We start from the raw sequence: 20198 nt of genomic DNA, 5'->3' as shown, positions 1-20198 counted from the left end.
TTTTAAAAAAGTAAATTAAATTAATAAACACTCTATCCATATTAAGATAATCAATATGAATTACATGTGAAAATGTTTAAACTCTCTAACATTATACCCCAGCAGGAAATGCTCACTCTATTCAAAGCTCGCATAATCAAAAAATCTGTACTTTTTAAAAAATACATCAAAATTGTTATATGATCACAGTCAAGGCAAACCTCGTAATTCTTTCCTCACTCCCTAAAATAAACTGTTAATACAAAGTCGTAAAACCCAGCTCTCCTAGTCACAGCCGGAAGCAGACTGGAATGGCAGAAAATACTATGTACAGAACCACTACGGGAGAAAATAAAACCTGTATCAAATTTGGAAAGTCTACAGGATAGATGTGGTTTTCATTCCATCAAAGACATTAATACATGTTTTTTTTTTTGCTTATATACTCACCCATGTTACCCAATGATCAAACCTCATAGAATTAAACTTCTGCTAATTACAATCAATTTAAATTTTCCCTCTTAATATTTCTTTCTTTTCCCCCCACCCACTTCTCCTGTGGCAACCACTAGACTATCCTCTATATTTGAGGGTTTACCCTCTTCATATTTTCCACAAGTCACTTCCCAATTTTCAACAGAAAATTTTAGATAACAGAATTAAATCAGCCAAGAAACTAATGACACAGATTTCCTCACCATATCTAACTTTTCAGAATAAACCAAGCATCAAAAAGCATCTCCTTGTTTAAATACAGATAGGTACACAGTACTGGGCTGACCAGAGTATCCAGTCTCTGATGAAGTAACATAATTCCAGTTTGTCCAATAATAACTTTTTCTATTTTTTCAGTACACTGCAAATGCTGCCCAGGCCTCTGAAATGAAACACAGGACACTTACTCATGACTGGAAATATCTCTGTAGGCTGTCCCAATCAGATAGTAAACCAAAATCTGCTGTCCAAGGTTTCTCAGAAGAATACATGTCCTAGTAAGAAAACGGAGAGAAAGAAATCATCTTTTTAAAGGTCAGCATTTAAAATAAAAAGTTTTTTTTATTTTTTTTTAACGTTTATTTATTTTTGGGAGACAGAGACAGAGTGCAAGTGGGGAAGGGGCAGAGAGAGAGGGAGACACAGAATCTGAATCAGGCTCCAGGCTCTGAGCTGTCAGCACAGGGCCCGACGCGGGGCTCAAACTCACAAACCGTGAGATCATGACGTGAGCCGAAGTCAGACACTTAACTGACTGATCCACCCAGGCGCCCCTAAAATAAAATTTTCTAAAAAGAAATGAAAATAATTTGGTTTCAACAATTTTCTATTTCCAAAAGAACCTTCTGAATATAAAACCTTCATCTAAAAATATAAAAAATTGCCAATCTTTAAAACATCATGATTCCACTTGTATTTTCTTTTGTCTATAAGAAGTTACCCCCAAAGCAAATAGTACATACAAAGTAATTATCACACAGAAACTTATTATCACACAGAAACAGGTGTCCTTGGTTTTCACTTACTAAAAACTTATTCCCTCCCCCTTTCCCAAATAAGTAAGTCCTAGAAAGAAAGTACTCCATCTAGGATAAAGACAGCATATCGCATCTGCTAAATTGATTTTTGATTACACATAAATAATTTATACACTATCAAATGAAGACCACTAAAGGTATTGCTATAGACTTTCTCTAATAATGGGCATTTTCCTCATTATAAAATATGGTTTCATTGTTTAAAAAAATTGGAAACAACAGCAAAATAGAAAGAAAAATTCTCTTACCACAAAATGCCACTACATCTACCCAATTACGTGGGGCACGTTCCTTTCAAGGGATTTTTTTTGTAAGTATTTCTTCAAAATGCACTTTATAGGGGTGCCTGGGCGGCTCAGTCAGTTAAGCATCCAACTTCGGCTCCGGTCATGATCTCGTGTTTCATGGGTTCGAGCCCCATGTCTGTGTTGACAGCTCAGAGCCTGGAACCTGCTTTGAATTCTGTGTCTCCTTCTCTCTGCCCCTCCCCCGCTCACATCTGTCTGTCAGTCTCACAAAAATAAATACACATTCGGGGCGCCTGGGTGGCGCAGTCGGTGAAGCGTCCGACTTCAGCCAGGTCACGATCTCGCGGTCCATGAGTTCGAGCCCCGCGTCGGGCTCTGGGCTGATGGCTCGGAGCCTGGAGCCTGTTTCCGATTCTGTGTCTCCCTCTCTCTCTGCCCCTCCCCCGTTCATGCTCTGTCTCTCTCTGTCCCAAAAAATAAAATAAAAAACGTTGAAAAAAAATTTTTAAAAAATAAAAAATAAAAATAAATACACATTTAAAAAAATTAAAATATACTTTATAAATACTACATACAAAATTTTGTATTTGGTTCTTTTCACTTCAGTATAACATAAAGCATCACCCTGCATTAGTATAAATACAAACTAAATCTGCCTTACTTGATTAATATATTAAAGAAAATGAGGCATAAAGTAATACTAATACTATATTTCAACATAATTACGGATGCACAGTGCCTCCCCAAATCTAATATATAAAATTCCATAGGTAGATTAAGGTTTGATATAACATTTACACTGTGCTTCCTCATTTACAGCTTTGTTCATAAACTGATAAACTACTTTTTTGCAATCACAGAAAGTGACGGTTACTTTATTTTCTAAATCAATTAAGAACATAGCATAGTACTAAGGACCACTGACTCTGCAACAGATTAAAGTTAGGGTAACATTTTTTGAAGAAATAATGTTGGTCTCATATATACTTCACTCATGTCATGTAAAATACGTGAGAAATACAAATTTACAAAATGAAAATCTGTATGCACAGCATGATTTGTAGACTGTAATTAGCAATGGCATATAATCATAGTACTGCCACGTAATCACCTGACCCCCATCCCACAGGCTTTCTTCTTTATCTATACAGTAAATGCTATGATTTTCATTTCCAGATAATCCAATTATCCCAAAGGAAATGAGAAGTTGTATGAAAAATCTAAAATAACACATAATCTACATGTTAGTTTCAGAATATGTGACAAGAAGTTTCTCACTATAAATATAGTTTTTTGATGGTGTTTCACTCAGGCTATTAGATCTGTTTTCCCTCCCAGGGAACTAGGAGGTCAAACATGCTGAGCCCTGGAGCATGGTGAATGACGACACAGGAAGGCAATCCCATGTTACAGATACACAGGGTAGATTAAACATTCACAGATGATCCAGGAGTTTACTTATAGTTCACTTACACTGGTAGAGTCTAGTCTCTTTGGTCAGGGACTTTTCTCTTTGTTGCTGTTTATAACAAAGTTTTTGATCTTAAATTTAAAATTCCTAAATGGTGGGGCACCTGGGTGGCTCAGTCGGTTGAGCATCTGAACTTCTGCCTAGGTCATGATCTCGCAATTCGTGAGTTCAAGCCCCGCTTCAGGCCCTGTACTGATAGCTCGGAGCCTGGAGCGTGCTACGGACTCTGGGTCTCCTTCTCTCTCTGCCCCTCCCCTGCTCATGCTGTCTCTCAAAAATAAATAAATGTTCTAAAAAATTTTTTTAATTCCTAAATGGCAACATGAAAGCATTTTATACTAAGTAGCGCCTCCTACCCATAATTGTAAAATGCTGAACAAATACTTATTCAAGAACTGAACTTCCTAACATATCAAGTTTTCTTATCGCTAAAAATAGTAACCTCAAAAATACCAGGATAATAAAACTTACCAACAGTGGATTTATGACCTTACCATCTAAGGTGATAAATATACTTGACAAATATGAAACAATGCATGAATTGGAATTACTGTAAAATGTCATGGAGTAGTTCTTAGAAAAACATACTTGGAAATTACTCGTAACTGAACTCACTGGTTCAAACTCTTTAGCATAATCGCAACTTTGAAATGTAGACCCTCCTGTCTACTTTCAAAGTAGGTCGCATGCAAATTCTTTTAAGCACCAACGCAGTTCAGAAGCATGTAAGATAAAATGGGCACAGGGGAGCCCAGGTGGCTCAGCTGGTTAAGTGTCTGACTCTTGATTTCAGCTCATAATCTCAGGTCATAATCTCAAGCTTAGTGAGGTCAAGCCCCACATCAGGCTCTGTCCTGACAGCATAGAGCTTGCTAGGGATTCTCCCTCCCAATCTCTCTCTTTGCCCCTACCCCGCTCACACTCGTGCTTTCTCTCTCAAAATAAATAATGTGCACACTCTCTTTCTCCTCCTCTAAATGCTATCCCCTCCCAATGGACATAGAAAAAAGAGAAGAAAAAAATCTAACTTTGTTTTTCACACCATCCAAGAGGGAAAAAAAATAATTTGTTTTAAATCCACAGTTTCACATAGTAGGTATACTGGGGTATTTCTGTAAAATCTGGCCTTTAAAGTCATTTTCTAGTAACTTGAGCTATGCTATTTATCCTCCACATGGGAATGTGTACTCACACTAACCTAATATAGATTTTTTCAAGTGACACCTCCAACTTTTTGTGACAAAACTTGATCTGCATGAATGGTAAGCAGGGCTACGGATAACCCATCCTGACAGGGAACTCAGGGTAAACGCAGGGCGCGTGGGTGGCTTAAGCGTCCAACTCTTGATTTCAGCTCAGGTCATGATCTTATAGTTCACAAGATCAAGCCCTGCACCAGGCTCCACACTGACAGCGCACAGCCTACTTGGGATTCTCTCTCTCCCTCTCTCTCTGCCCCTCCCCCACATGTGCGCACAAAGTACATAAACATTTAAAATAAATCAATAATAATTTTTTTAAAAGAGTAAAACAGGGGCGCCTGGGTGGTTCAGTCGGTTAAGCGGCCGACTTCGGCTCAGGTCATGATCTCGTGGTCCGTGAGTTCGAGCCCCGCGTCGGGCTCTGTGCTGACAGCTCAGAGCCTGGAGCCTGTTTTGGATTCTGTGTCTCCCTCTCTCTGACCCTCCCCCACTCATGCTCTGTCTCTCTCTGTCTCAAAAATAAATAAACGTTAAAAAAAAAATTTTTTTTTTTTTTTAAAGTAAAACAAACTCCGCCATATCCTCTTCTTTACTGCAGGCACTAGGCAGCCTAAAATAATTTCTGATGCTTTTAGACAGTTTAAACCTCTAGAAGTATTGGAAAGGATTTCTGGGTTTTATAACACCAGATAATATATTTTAGAACAAGCTCAGCAGCCCCAATTTTAATGATTTTAAAACTTAAATTTAACAGAATTATAAACCACAACATATGGTATCACATTCTATTGTTTCTTATAATATTCTTTCAGGAGATCAAATTAACAGTAATTCACTTCACTGTATACGATCTTCTATGGAAAGAAATACATGAGAATGTCAATCTCCACTACCAGCCGATGGGATCTCCATTCTTTTACTCTTAGCACAAATTACAATTTCATAAAATTAAATTTAATCTTGAGAACATTATGCTAAGTGAAATAAGCAAGTCATATATAAGACAAACACCCTATGATTCCACTTATATGAATGAAGTAGGTAGAGAAGTCAAATTCAGGGACAGAAAGTAGAATGGTGGGTACCAGAAGCTGGGGGACGGGGTGGGGGAGGACAGGAAGTTAATGTTTAATGGGGACAGAGTTTCAGTTTGGGAGGATGAAAAAAAGTTCTGGAGATGAATGGTGATGGTCCTACATTAATGTAAATGTAGTTAATGCCACTGAACTGGACACTTAAAAAAGGTTAAAATGGTAGTCTTGTGTGTATTTAACCACAATGCAAAAATACAAGTAACAAAAAAAGAATCCAATGTACCTACGGCTCCAAAAGAGCAAGCAAATCGTAAAGTAACAAATTTATTACAAAGTGTCTTAAGTGTTTTTATTAATAAATATCCAAAACCAACCACACATTTCTAAAATATTTGGCTTTGAAGGAAAAAGAAGCGTATACCTGAGAAATAGCTAGGACTCATTATTTATATATTTTTAAATCCCTCCAATTAAATAACACAGGCCCCTGGGGCGCCTGGGTGGCTCAGTCGGTTAAGCGGCCGACTTTGGCTCAGGTCATGATCTCATAGTCCGTGAGTTCGAGCCCCGCGTCGGGCTCTGTGCTGACAGCTCAGAGCCTGGAGCCTGTTTCAGATTTTGTGTCTCCCTCTCTCTGACCCTCCCCTGTTCATGCTCTGTCTCTCTCTGTCTCAAAAATAAATAAACGTTAAAAAAAAAAAATTTTGGGGGCGCCTGGGTGGCGCAGTCGGTTAAGCGTCCGACTTCAGCCAGGTCACGATCTCGCGGTCAGTGAGTTCGAGCCCCGCGTCAGGCTCTGGGCTGATGGCTCGGAGCCTGGAGCCTGTTTCGGATTCTGTGTCTTCCTCTCTCTCTGCCCCTCCTCTGTTCATGCTCTGTCTCTCTCTGTCCCAAAAATAAATAAACGTTGAAAAAAAATTTAAAAAAAATAAAAAAAATAAAAAAAAAATTTTTTTTTAAATAAAAAAAATAATAATAAATAACACAGGCCCTGTTAAAGCCAGAAGCAAAACACATACTTTCAGCACTGAATGTCCAAGTCCTTTCCTGTCCCTCCACCACCACAGTTCCCTATGATCTCTCAAGTTCATTTTGTTTTTTCTGTCCATCTGCAAAATATTTCTCTCTAAATAAATATATATACCTTTTCATTCAAGTGCTCTTGTATTGGTAAAACACTCACACCAAGCAGCTGAAGACCATGTGTTAAGACTTGAAAAACTTTAGTTACAGCTCCATTTTTATCTTTTAGCATCCTTCAATGTTTTGTAGAGTAAGAACGATGGCAAAGAAAGTATTTAATTAATTCTTCCTCATAATTTCTAACTTCATGGTCAGTTTCCGAAGAACATCCACTACTTCACTGTGAACTTTCCAATTTTTACCATTCAAGATAAGTATCTCTCCAACTAAAAATACAGCTGTCAGGTAATTCCGTTTCTGAGATTCTTGTGCCCAAAGAGCTTGCGAACCCTCTTGCTACGTGACATCAAAAATACTTGATAAAATACAATAATTATCCTATTAAATGCACAGCAAAGCTCATAAGCAACTAAGAGAAATCCTCAGAGACCGAAAAAATGCACAGGAGCACAAAGAGAGGATGATAAGTAAGCACTGACACCAGCAATGGGTCTTCCAGGCAATTGCCAATCTCCCATAACCGTGCTGCACCGTGCAATACTGCAGCCACCAGCCTGTAGCATTTAAATTTAAATTAATTAAAACCATGTAAAATTTAAAATTCCATTGCTTTGTCATACCTCATACATTTTAAATGTGGCTAGTGGCTGCTGTATTAGCAGAGGTGTGTAACATTTCCATGATCCCCGAAAATTCTACCAGACAATGCTGAAGGGCTTTCAATGCTGACAGTCATGCTTGGGACAAAACTAGAGCTTTACACAATACAACATGGAAAGTCAGACTACAGATAAGTACAGACAGCCTGGGACCTGAAACACTACATCTTCAATAAAAATAATTAACTAAGTAAGGGGGAAAAAAAGTCTACCCCAAAGGAAGATTGAAGGAAAATTCTCTCCTGAGTCTAGGTTTATTTGTGTTTGGGGAGGGGGAGGGGAGTATTCACTGGAAATCTGTAACCAAAACCAACCTTCACCCAGGTTGCAAGTTCAAATCCATACACTTGTATATTATAAAAATCTCAAACCTAGAAATTAAGTTGCCCTGGTTTGACATTGTCCTCAATTGCAAATTCCCTCTGGGAGAAAGCACTCTTAAGCCAAGTCTCATAAGCATTTCCACAAAGTTACAGGAAAAATTAGCTCAAAATTTAAAACTATGCATAAGCAAGATTCGACAGAAATAAGCAGACTCATCACAAATATGTCAAAAAGGAAAGGACAATAATGTTTTGAAAAACAACAGGAAATGAAAAATATGAGCAAAAAAGAAGGCAACAAATTTGGAAAAGAATCAAGTGAAAAACAGGAGAACTAAAATTAAAGCTCAACAGACAAGTTCAGCAAAGTGGATGCTGCTAAAGAGAGAATTAATGAACCAGATGACAGATCTGAAATCATCCAGGATGCAACAAAGACAGATTAAAAAATATAAAGGAAGATTAAGAGATATGAAAAATAGATTAAAACATCTATTTTACATATATATATCTAACTGGGAGTTTTAGAAAGAGAACATCAAGAATGAGGGAGAGACAATCTGCAAAAAGACAATAGCCAAGAATTTCCCTGAACTGATGAAAGACACTAAAGTACAGACTCAGGTTCAGCAAATTCCACAAAGTATAAATAAAATGGAAACTGACACCTAGAGATACCATCGTGAAACTGTGAAACATCAATGACAGAGAGTTCTTAAAAGCAACCAGAAACCAAAGGCAGATTGCTCACAGAAGGAACAATTAGACTTGACATCTGACTTACCAACTGCAACAATGGGAGCCAGAAGACACTAGAATAATGTCTTCAAAGCTAAAATAAAGAAACTGTTAACCATAATTATATACTCAACACAGTTAAAACTAACTTTTCAAGAAAAATGACAAAATAATGAAAATTTCAGACACAAACTGCGAGAATATAAACAGATCCTCATTAAAGATGCTTCCAAAACTGTAGTTCACAAATATGGAAAATGACGCCAAAGAGAAGATCTGAAACACAGGAAAGAATGGCGAGATAAAAGTTGTAAACATGAGTAAACACAAACAAATATTAGAGGTATGATTTCTAAATCAGGAGTTACAAAAAAGAAAGAGAGAGAGAAAGTACTGAACAACAGCAGGTAATCTAGAAGGGAAGTAATAAAGGAAATATTCCAAGTTTCTTATGCTGTTGTTCAAGAGGAAGATATGGCAGATACTATCTTTTGTTCACATGCCTTCCTTCACTCACTGCTCTCACTGTGACTTCCCTAAGGGTGGGACATACTCCCCACCTCATGGATGTGGGGGCCTGATCGCATGACATGTTGGGACTCTGGGCACAAATGACACTATCCCATTTGTAAGTGGAGGGTTTAAGAGCCCTGAGCTTGGCGTGTGTCTCGTACCCCAACAGCTGCTGGTCCCAGAATGAGTAGACACCCAGCACATAACTGAACCCAACCCAAGGCTTATAGACAAGCCCAGCCAAACCCAGCAGAGACTGCCAAACCTATGAGCTAGACATAAATGTCTGTCCTTTCACAGCCCTGAAATGTTGCAGTGGTTTGTTACACAGCATAATTACTGCAAAAGATGATTAATGCAGAGAGCAAGGACATTAACTTTAAATGCAAATGAAATGTGTGAGTTTTAGTTTTACTAAAAAGCTTTACTCACTAAATTTGTGAATACACACACACACACACACACACACACACACACACACACACACACAATACTATTAACATAAAGTTCCAAAATATGTAAAATTCACAATAAGTTGTTCAGGGACATATACATATGCAATGTAACTATACAGAAAAGCAAGAGAATGCTAGAGCCTAAAGTTGAACCTGACGGTTTCCCCGGACAAGTAATGGACGGAGGAGGAGGAACAATGAGATGTGATCCAAGAGGATACTGATAATGTTCTATTGCTTAAGTTGAGGGAGGGGACACTATAGACACCATTATATTAGACCCTATGTAACACACATTACACAGAGCTTTTTGTAGAATAAGTTTTGTAATACTTTAATATGAAAGAGCAAAATTTTTCCCAAGCCATTCAGAAGTGAAATGATGATAAATGAGAATAACAGAATATGTGTACCCATCCGTATGAAGGAGTTAAATGCATTTAGAATGTTTAAACTGTAATTAAGAGGCAGAAATATTTGTAGTGACTCATTCATTCTTTAAAAGTAAAAGACAAAGTCAAGTGATAGGCAGTTCCACTACAAATTACAAGAGAGCTTTCACGTGCAAAGACTGAGGATTAGACATTATCCACATGTGTAAGAGCAGCAGGCCTACTCAGAGCTGTATCACTGGTGCTACCTGATCTCAGATGTCTGATCACTAAAGCTTCTGATCTCACCCTCAGAGTTGCACAAGCCAAGTTCATTTTCTAGGAGAAATTCCTAGAGCCTGTTTTACAACATTGCTATGTGTTGAACTACCAGCCCAAGAAAGAGCTTAAGAAAATTTCCTTTGTTGAAGCTTGATTCATGACAGCAAAAAAATTTATAAACAACTCAAATGGCCAACAAGAATTATCAGAAATGATGCCTCAACCAATTTATTTCCCAAAGGATTATAAAGCAATGTTTAAATGATTAATGTTGGGTTTTTAAATTTAAAACAAACAGATAATATACAAATTGACTATCCATTCAATAAATATTTACTGAGCAGCTATTATGAGCCAGGGAGTGTTCTAGGCCCTGCAGACACAGCCAAGAACAAAACAAAGATCCTGGCCCCGTGGAACTTACATTAGAGGATTTCTAGTACCTTTCTTTCTTAACTCAGATTCATAGTTCATTGGTTCAAAGACATATGCTGGGCACACATATACGTACTGGGTAATGTCTTCTCATTCCAGATAAACAACTTCAGTTAATATTAGAGTCACTATTCATTGACACAGGAAGTCTCACCACTATACTTTCCTAACTCTTGGGCTTTCTATAAAGAATGCTCTTTCTGCAGTTTATACCCCGTGAAATACAATGCTAAATTTGAACAACTTTCAATATTTTCCCAGCTCAAGAGAAGTGAAGCAAATCTTCCGTCAGCGCTAGAGTGAAAGGTCTATTTCTCCTACCCACTATTCACTACATCAACACAGCACTTCCTGCTAGTAAGGTCAGAGAATGAGATGGGCAAAATGTGAAATCATTGGATTTCCTCAATTTGTTTACACGTGTATGTTAATGAAGCATCAGATAAGAATGAGGTCTAATTTCCCCTTCTACAGGTAGAATCTGAGTTAGGTTTCCAGAAGGACTTATCGAATTCCAGCAGCTTTACACTGGTGAACATGCTAACTTTTATGTATTTAGAAAAACAAATGTCCTTTCCCAAGCTTCTTTACCTATAGGTATAGAGGCAGGGCCTTTCAAAAGCAGCTTATATGGAAACCAATTTGACAATAAACTTCATATACTGAAAAAAAAAAAAAAAAAAAAAAAATAAAAATTTAAAAAATTAAAAAAAAAAAGCAGCTTATAATTTGTTCAGGTTATATTTGCCTAACGCACTTGATACATACTATCAGAGAAGTGCACCTAATGCGAGCTCTGCAGATCAAAGCTAAAACGAAGGATACAAGACATCTGACTTTAAGAGGCCTGGCATCATTTTAAAAGTCAGCTAAAAACTCCAGATTCTAAAGACAAGAATCCATCCATCCCTTCAGTAAATACTTATCCAGCTAGACAATATGCAAAAACTTCTCAAGGGGCTTGGTATAAAAAATCAAGGCAAACCTGGTCCCAGCCATCCTGCCACTAACCAAACAAATTCAGGACAAAAGTACTATCAGCTCACGCAAAGGCCCTGCAGTGAATGAAAATGAGTAAACGTATTGGCCATAAGATGCAAATATATCAAGTTGAAGAGAGGAAAATTCATGTAGTCAATAAGATTGGAATTCAACAAATTAAATTGATGGTAGGTTGTGGGCCCTGAAGGAAGATCACTCAACATACAAGGAGTCCTAGATGCAAGAGGCACAGCTGAGACTCACGTTCTTTACCTGTAAAATGAGAGTTAAACTTTCAACGCACCTACCAGTCAAGACTGTCAAGTGATTATGCCAGAAAAAATGCTTCGGTAATCTAAATATCTTCTATACTCTAGCACTGATTCAGTTTTGGTGGTGGTGGTTGTTGTTTTTTTTTTTTTTTTTTCAGGTCTTATTTTTAAATAAGTTGAAATGATTTTTAAGTTCTCTTTCTAGCACTGTTAGATTTAGGACCTAAAAACTAATCTTAATTCAATGAGTAAGAGAATTCTAACTTCCCAAGCATTATTAGCAGGATCAATCAATAAATTATTGCAGAAAACCAGGTATGAGCTGAAACAAACTGGTCTAAAATGCTGGTTACAAAAAGGGGGTGTGGGAGGGGGCCAGATTCAAATGACACTTAGAAGAAAGTTAAAATGACTATCAGGGGCGCCTGGGTGGCGCAGTCGGTTGAGCGTCCAACTTCAGCCAGGTCACGATCTCGCGGTCCGTGAGTTCGAGCCCCGCGTCGGGCCTGGAGCCTGTTTCCGATTCTCTGTCTCCCTCTCTCTCTGCCTCTCCCCCGTTCATGCTCTGTCTCTCTCTGTCCCAAAAATAAATAAACGTTGAAAAAAAAATTAAAAAAAAAATGACTATCAGTAGTGAAGTAATCGAAAGAGTAACCCTGAGAGTTTAAGGGAAGAACCTGGAGCATTCTTCTGGCAATCCCTGGTGACGGCAAATTACCAGCTTTGTAGGAAAAAGATTTTGTAATAGAAAAATATTTCCCAAGCAAGTCTGGTGAATGAGCTTTAGAATTCAAACTCATGATAAGCATTGATGAGAAACAAAATGTGATATAAATTGAGGGATGGAGCTCAGTATTTCCAAAAAGCAAGTTCTAAAAAGAAATTTCAGAAATTTATCTTCAGCAATTAATGCAGATAGTCTGCTAATGGTAACTATACTTAGCACTAATTTGAATACATGTTCAAATACAACTTACATGTCCAATAAAACTAGACCACAGGTTACACACCAAGCCTCTTGTTTTAAATACAAAAAGCTAGACAAATATATGTATTTCTTTAATTCTTAAAAATATCAGAGGATATAAATTGGTACAACCACACTGACAAAATTGGTAGTAACTAGTAGGGAAAAATATATATCTGCCTATATTACTCAATAGTTCCGTGCCCAGGTGTATTTCCAAAAGAAAGGACTGCATAAACCCAACAAAGTACACGCACAAAAATGTCCACAGCAGCTTTATTACAATAGCCCAAAACTGGAAATAATTCACATGTGTATTAAAAGAATGGATAAATAAATTGTGATAGGCTTGTGTATGAGGCTGCAACTATGGCACACTGTATTTTCCAATAATGGCGACCACAACATTTCCGGTCTCACATGCTCTTCTAGAATCTGATCTCTCCCATTGCTTCTTGGCCTTTTGGCTAAGATCAAGGGCAGAATCTTCTCTCTCCCCATCAAGAGGCAGAGTCTGTTCCCCCGCTCTTCAAACCTAGGCAGGCTCATAACTGCCTCCAAGAATACAATGCAGTGGAAGTAAAACTGCATTAAGTTTCAAAGCCAAGTCATAAGAGGACATACAGCATGTGTCTGGCTCACAGGATCTCCACCGCTCTCCCCACTGCACGTGTGTGGAGGACGCTAGCACTTGGAACACTGCCACGAGGCTGTGAGCACACTCAGGCCACATTTAAGTGCTGGTCCGCCAACGGCAGACACGTGGGCAAAACTTGCAACACTATTAGGCCCAGCCTTCAAGCAGCCCTTCCTGACACCAAAGTGCAGCTATAACAAGCAAGGCTCAAATTACAGTTGTGTATGGAAATCAAGGTCATTGTTTAAGTCACTGAGTTTTGAGGCAATTTTTTAGGTGCCCCAGTAACTAGAACAAGTACAGGGCAATGAAAAAGAAACACTACCGCTACATGCAACAACATAGCTGAATCTCGTTGATGGACTACAATATTGAATGAAACAAGCCAGATCAGACACAGAGGAATGTACACTGTATGATACTATTTCGACAAAAACAAAAAACAAGCAATGCAAAACTAGGGGCACCTGGGTGGCTCAAGTCAGTTGAGTGCAGGACTCTTGATTTCACCTCAGGTCATGATCTCACGGGAGACGGGATCGAGCCCCATGTCAGGCTCTGTGCTGACAGCACGGAATCTGCTCGGGACTCGTTCTCTTCCTCTGCCCCTCCCCATCCCCCCCACCCCCCGCTTGGTCACTCCCTCTCTCTCTCAAAATAAATGAGTTTTTTTAATGTAAAACTAGTCTATGGTGCTAGAAAACTGAGTAATTGTTACCCAAGGCAAGGAAGATAGGTAGTATGGATTGGGAAGGAGTGTGACACGGGCCTTCTGGGGTGGCAAAAATGTTCTGTATATTGATCTGAGTATGATTATACATTTACAAAAACTCCTCAGGATATACATTTAAGATTGGTGCACATTACTATATGTATATTATACCTTAATTTAAAACGTAGGGAAGGATGGTGATCAAAGAACTAACAAGGAATCAGGAGGACAGGGCAGAGCATGCGTGGCACATTGGGGTTTCTTCCCTCCTGGAAATATTTGCCTAATCAAGAGATGCCTGAGAGGCTAAACTGCATGGAGGCGGCCTTGGAGACTCAGAAGCCAAAGTGTCAGAGTACAAGATCCTCCAAGGGAGCCATCCCCTACTTTGGAATAAGACCACATAAGGCTGAATCCCAGAAGGTATAACACAGAAGTAAACTAAACCGGTCCTTGCATAGACTCAAAAAAACTTAATTTGAATAAAGGTAAGACCAAGTGCCTGGCAAAAGCAACAGAAAAAGCTTTACCTAAATCGGTAACTACTTCTAGACATATTTTTTCAAATAGAATGAACAGTACACAATCAAAGACAGGCAGGAACATTAGGAGATAAGACCCCTCGAGAAATGAAAGACTACAGAAAAAATCCGCACGACCAGGGGATAGTTGCCATGCTCACCCTGTTCAAAGAGATATGTACAGAGCTTGAAATTTTTGATAGGGAATTAGAAACTATGAAAGTGACATGACCACTTAAAAGGAACCAAACTGAAATTCTAGAATGAAAAATACAATTAACCAAAATTAAGAACCCAGAGAATAACATTTAAGAGCATACTAGACAGTGGGGCGCCTGGATGGCTCAGTTAAGAGTCCAACTCTTGACTTCGCTTCAGGTCATCATCTCACGGGTCACGAGATTGAGCCCTAACACCCGGCTCTGCGCTGAAGGTGCAGAGCCTGCTTGGAATTGTCTCTCTCTGCCCCACCTTCCTCCTAAGGGCGTGCAGCCGCGCACTCTCTCTCTCTCAAAATAAATCAACTTAGAAAAAAGAGCATATTAGATGAAGACTAACTTAGTAAACTGGAAGACAGAACACACACACACACACAAAAATATCCAGCACAGAAAAGAAACAAAAGAATGGAAAATACGAAGGCAAGTGAAATGCACAGAGCATTTGGTGAGTCTAACATTGTGGAACTGAAGTCGCAGAAAGATCAAGAAACAGAATGGGGAAGAAGCAATATTGGAAGAGATGATGGCTGAGAACTATCCAAAACGGATGAAAGACATCGGAAGGTATACTCCCCAAGCAAGAAAGGGAGGATTCTTTGAAATCCAAAAAGAAAATCTTAAAAATAGCCTGAGAAAGAAACCAATTACCAAGACAGAAGCAATAAACTATGACTGACTTCTCAATAGAAACAAAGCCAAATAGGGGCACCTGGGTGGCTCCGTCAGCTAAGCGTGTGACTTTGGCTAGGTCATGATCTCAGAGCCCATGAGTTTGAGCCCTGCGTCGGGCTCTGTACTGACAGCTTGGAGCCTGGAGCCTGGATTGGATTCTGTGTCTCCCTCTCTCTCTGCTCCTCCCCAGCTCGCACAATTGAAATATATCTTTGGGGTTTAAAATATATATGCATTTTAAAACATGGTGACAACGAAATGGGTTTAAAAAAGAAGAAAGAAAGAAAGAAAATTAACTTAAATGTTTTTAAAGGCCTTTCACAATCTCAGGAAAAAGAGTGGAAGTTCTCAATATTATACTTTGGTAAGTTGGGAAAACATATCAGAATTTCGTAGGCCAACACTAAAGGAACAGCAAAAGAACACATGATCCCACGCTAATAAAAAAGAAGTAAATGGAATAATTATTTTTACAAAGAGAATCCAAAACAAAGGTAGAATGAGGGGAAAAAATATGGAAAACAAGGAATTCAAGTAGATTTTTTGAATTTTTAAATATTTATGTCAATGTAAAGTTATTAAGTGCCAATTCATTTTTGTAATAGTCATCAGCAAAATACACAAAAATATCTGGCACACATACCTTTTATAAATTTTGACCAATCTTTTCTATTGCGACTGACTTTTTGAAATCTTATTTCACTTTCTCTTTTCTTACCACAGATATGCTAACAAGCATTAAAATGTCCGAAAACCAAATAAGAAGAAACAGGAACAAAAAGCCCAGAGAGCTAACTAGCTTATAAATACTGCATTAGTTCCATAATAAAATATTAATTTGCCATTACTGATCTATGTAAAGTTACTGAAATTAATATATTAAGAAACTCAAAAACAATATGTTTTCACTTCTTTCATGAAAAACATTACTCTAATATTTTTAATTCAATTGTTAATTTAGTGAAAGGAAAATTCCAGCATAAAATTATAACTTTTTCTACACTGACATCAATGTCGGCAAGACACAGGTGCAACATGTACCTCTCTCAGAGAATAATCAAATACCTATTTCGAGCCAAAAACACTTAAGCAAATGAGATATGAAACTCCAGAGTCAACTCCTGACCTTCCTATAGGCAAATGAAACTACCCGCCCCTTAATAAATGTTTTTTGATTTTAGGGTAGATTGCTACTACCGTTTTGTGAGAGGTAGGTACCTTAAGTAAGGTAGCCTAAGCTCTCGCAAAGAAACAATGCTACCAAAATTATATCAAAATACTATATTCATATCGTAGAGCCTATCTCTGTAAAGAAATCAAAGAATCTTTTTATTTCATTCCAGCCTTTCAGATATAAAAACGAAGAGTGAACAGCGCCAGAATTAAAAAACGAGACCCCAAAGCGTACAGAGAGGCGTGTCCAGGTCTACAGCGTGAGAGTCAACGAGACGGACTCCCTTTCCACGAGGGCTGAGGAGCAAGACTAAGCCCTTCGTTCAGGTGACTCGAGCGCGGTGCCGAGGGCCTTGTCCACACACCAAACGCGGTTGCCGACGAGCCGTGTGGGGAGCTGACTCCCACCCAAGCGTTCTTCTCTAACCTTCACAGCAGTCTCTTCGGGCGCCGTGGCTGTGCGCATGCTCCGGTCTTATCCTCACAGTGTCCCACCCGCTCACCTCCCCTCTGCACCTACTATCTCCTCCTATTCCTTCAGGTCTTACGAGTCCCTGGCTCAGGGAAGCTTGCCCAACCACCCCCAAGTCAGGTTAGGCTCCTTGCTCCTGGGTTTTATAGCTCCCAGTACTTCAAAGAACCTATCTCCCTGTCATCGTTGAAAACAAGGTAGCTAACCTGAGGCACGGAAGGCACTGGAGAAGAACTTGCTGGATGAACAAACAAATCTGAATTCACGATTCTCCCCAATTTTGCAAAGAAAACAGCCCTCAAAAATTAAGTTATTTGCATGAAATGATATAGCCTGGAAATGGCATAGATCGGTTGTGAATCCAAGTGTCTGCAATTCTAATTCCCATGCTGTGACCCCCAGGTACTATAATGAAATGTGCTAGAAGAAAGATTTCTTTCAAATTGGTATTACTTTTGTTGACTTCCACTGTAAAAAGTGAGATACTTTTTAATGGGGGGCGGGGGGGAGAGAGACTCTAAATACCAGCGAATCCCACCTAAATGCCAATATGCCTTTCAAAAATCACCCTGAAGGGACAAACTGAAACTTTCTGGGAATAAACGGTCAGAACACTGTTGATAACAATGTCATTGCACTAAAGCAAAACAAGCACGGTTAAAGTGAAACTGCAAACATAAACCAGAATGCAATCACCTGTCTCTTTCTCTCGAACTGAAGCACCAATTCCCAAAGTTTTAGTATTGTGGCCAAGTCTTCTGCCAGCTTCCAACATGCCTAGTGCATGTTAACCGAAGTTAACTGTGTTTTCAATCTGCCACTAGCTTTCATTTACTGGCCTCCTTCTCAGTCACGTTCACTGGCTGCAAAACGTAACAGGAACTTGAGATAGATGTGCACATGGCGGCCACGGCTGACCAGTACAACCTCTGCCAGGCACTGGAGGCCCAGATTGAATCCGCCGTGCCAGGAAGTTGTCTTCGGTCCCAACAACTCCAAGGATGGCCAGCCAGTTGACAGATGGTGGCAAAGCTGACACTTCCACTTACTGGCTTGTATAACCAGTGACAGTAGTCCTCACTAGGAGATATTTCACGTCGAAGCACTGTTATAACTGGAAATGGGCTACCCTCATCAGAAACAAGTGCACCAGGGAGTCTGACCGCTGGCTAAAAACAGTAAGTAGGCACAAACACCAAGACTCGGGCCCAAGTTCTTAATGTTTGGCAAACGATGCTTCTTCAAATGCCTTTGAGACAACTCACTAATTCTTTAATCAGCAAAGGAATCTGTTAACTCGGGATACCTGTTTTCCTTTAAAAATTAATTTATACTTCTATTAGCATAATTTTTTTGTTATATTTTGACCTATGTACGTTTGACATATGTCAATTGCGTGTGTAGAATCCCACACAGGATCTATATCCACTCTAAGTAAAAACCTAAACTATGTTTACAAACTTTATTATCAGAAACAGCGAACTCGGGGCGCCTGGGTGGCGCAATCGGTTAAGCGTCCGACTTCAGCTTAGGTCACGATCTCGCGGTCCGTGAGTTCGAGCCCCGCGTCGGGCTCTGGGCTGATGGCTCAGAGCCTGGAGCCTGTTTCCGTTTCTGTGTCCCCCTCCCCCCCCCCCCCCCGTTCATGCTCTGTCTCTCTCTGTTGAAAAAAAAATTAAAAAAAAAAAAACAGCAAACTCATAAATATTTTTTCTTAATCTGAGGGTCTGATAGAGAAATACAAGTAAATAAACCACTGTTCATGTGATGCTGGCTAACTGAATTCTTATTAAAATGACTTTACAAAAGTAAAAAGTACCCTGACTTCCCTCCATTAGAACTTCCCAGAGATTCAACACATAGAGGGAGTTGGCCACGGTGATCTCTAAAGTTCTGTCCAACTTTTCTGAGCTACAAAATGTTCAGTGTGTATCCCAGAGACTTGATTCCATTTATAAATGGATTAGTATAGGATTAAAGTCACTTTCTTCCAGCAAGCAAAATATTTAAGATCGTGTCCCCACTCTCTTTCCCCCCATTTGTGTCACATTATTTCCCGTGACCGGGTAGTGCCCCAATTCAAACATCCTCCCCAGTCCCATAAGGGACCCATTTAACTCCTATTAAAGTCTACTGACGAAAAAGCAACTGTGGATTAAAATGCGGGGAAAGGGGAGGAGGCGGGGAGAGTGCAATTCTCAATTTATAGAAATGTCTTCCAATTTACAGAAATGTGGATTCGCAGACTCCTCGCATTTCCTGGCATTAAAATACCTGCGAGCAACCATTCTCACGCATTAGATATGCCGCACCGTCACTCGGCTGTTAGCTGCAAACTACTTTGCAAACTTTGCAAAGGCGCACAGATTTCCAGGCTCTCCGGTTCCCTCATTCACCCCATCCTCCGCTTGCTGAGCCGAAAGAAAGTTCCGCGGCACGAAGGCAGTAATTTAAAAGAACGAAGTTCGCCTCAGTCCTGCCCACTTGGGCTCCGCAGGACGCAAGTGAAACTTGCAGGGGAGACAGACACGTCTCCCGGGGACCGAAGCTTGCTCCGGGGGGGAGGGGGAGGCGGCGGGGCTCCCCTCCCCCAGGATCTGAGGACCCGGGTCCTTTCCACCGGGCCCCTTCACCCGCCACCAGGTCCCCTCGCGCTGCGTCCGCCGCAGACCCTCCCCGCACGCCCCCTGCATCCCAGCGCCCCCCACCCGGCGCCCGCCAACCTGCCAATCACTCCCGCAGAGCCCCACGATCGAGGTTCCAGGGGGCACTCGGACGGCCCCGCACAGGTTCCCCGAGCCTGACCCCCAAGAGCAGAGGCGGGGAGCCGCAGCTCCGTCCACCTCCCCGGGGCCGGGAATGGCGGCGTCCGGCTCCCCGGGGCCAACCCGAGTCCCTGCCCGGAGGAAACCCCGGAGACCGGCACCGCCGCCGCCGGCCGGCCGCCTGCGGTGGGAGATGAAGAAATGAAGTTACCTCCGGACGGTCCCGTCGGCGGAGGCTGTGGCGGGGCGCAGCGCGGGGAGTCGGGGCAGCCGAGCAGGTCCCGGCGCGGCGGCGGCGGCTACCGCAGTGCCCTCCGCCCCATTGTTTCCCTTCCAAGAGGCTCCCGGCGAAGCCGAGCCCGGGAACCAGGAAGTTCCCCGGCGCGACACCTCCTGCCGCCGCTATGGAAACGGCCCCCG

At 40.5% G+C, this 20198-nt stretch overlaps 1 protein-coding gene across 3 annotated transcripts in view; it reads right to left on the bottom strand.

Annotated features, from left to right (window-relative positions):
- The window catches only part of USP6NL (USP6 N-terminal like), a 247803-nt gene that overhangs the window by 173334 nt on the left and 54271 nt on the right, over nucleotides 1–20198 (bottom strand). Inside the window, exons 1-2 of one of the 3 annotated variants that reach the window (XM_040451464.1) lie at nucleotides 19990–20192; nucleotides 882–968 (exon numbers count right to left, since the gene is read on the bottom strand). In XM_040451464.1, coding sequence (XP_040307398.1) covers nucleotides 882–885 — 4 coding nt within the window. In that variant the 5' untranslated portion in view covers nucleotides 886–968; nucleotides 19990–20192. Of the gene's footprint in view, nucleotides 1–881; nucleotides 969–19736; nucleotides 19830–19989; nucleotides 20193–20198 lie in introns of those variants that run through there. The other 2 variants (XM_040451466.1, XM_040451465.1) reach the window with 2 other exon arrangements.

Source organism: Herpailurus yagouaroundi, unplaced genomic scaffold (genome assembly GCF_014898765.1).
Source record: "Herpailurus yagouaroundi ecotype Mexico unplaced genomic scaffold, PumYag 203, whole genome shotgun sequence".
NCBI classification, from domain to species: Eukaryota; Metazoa; Chordata; class Mammalia; order Carnivora; family Felidae; genus Herpailurus; species Herpailurus yagouaroundi.
This window is presented reverse-complemented; position numbering and strand designations above follow the sequence as displayed.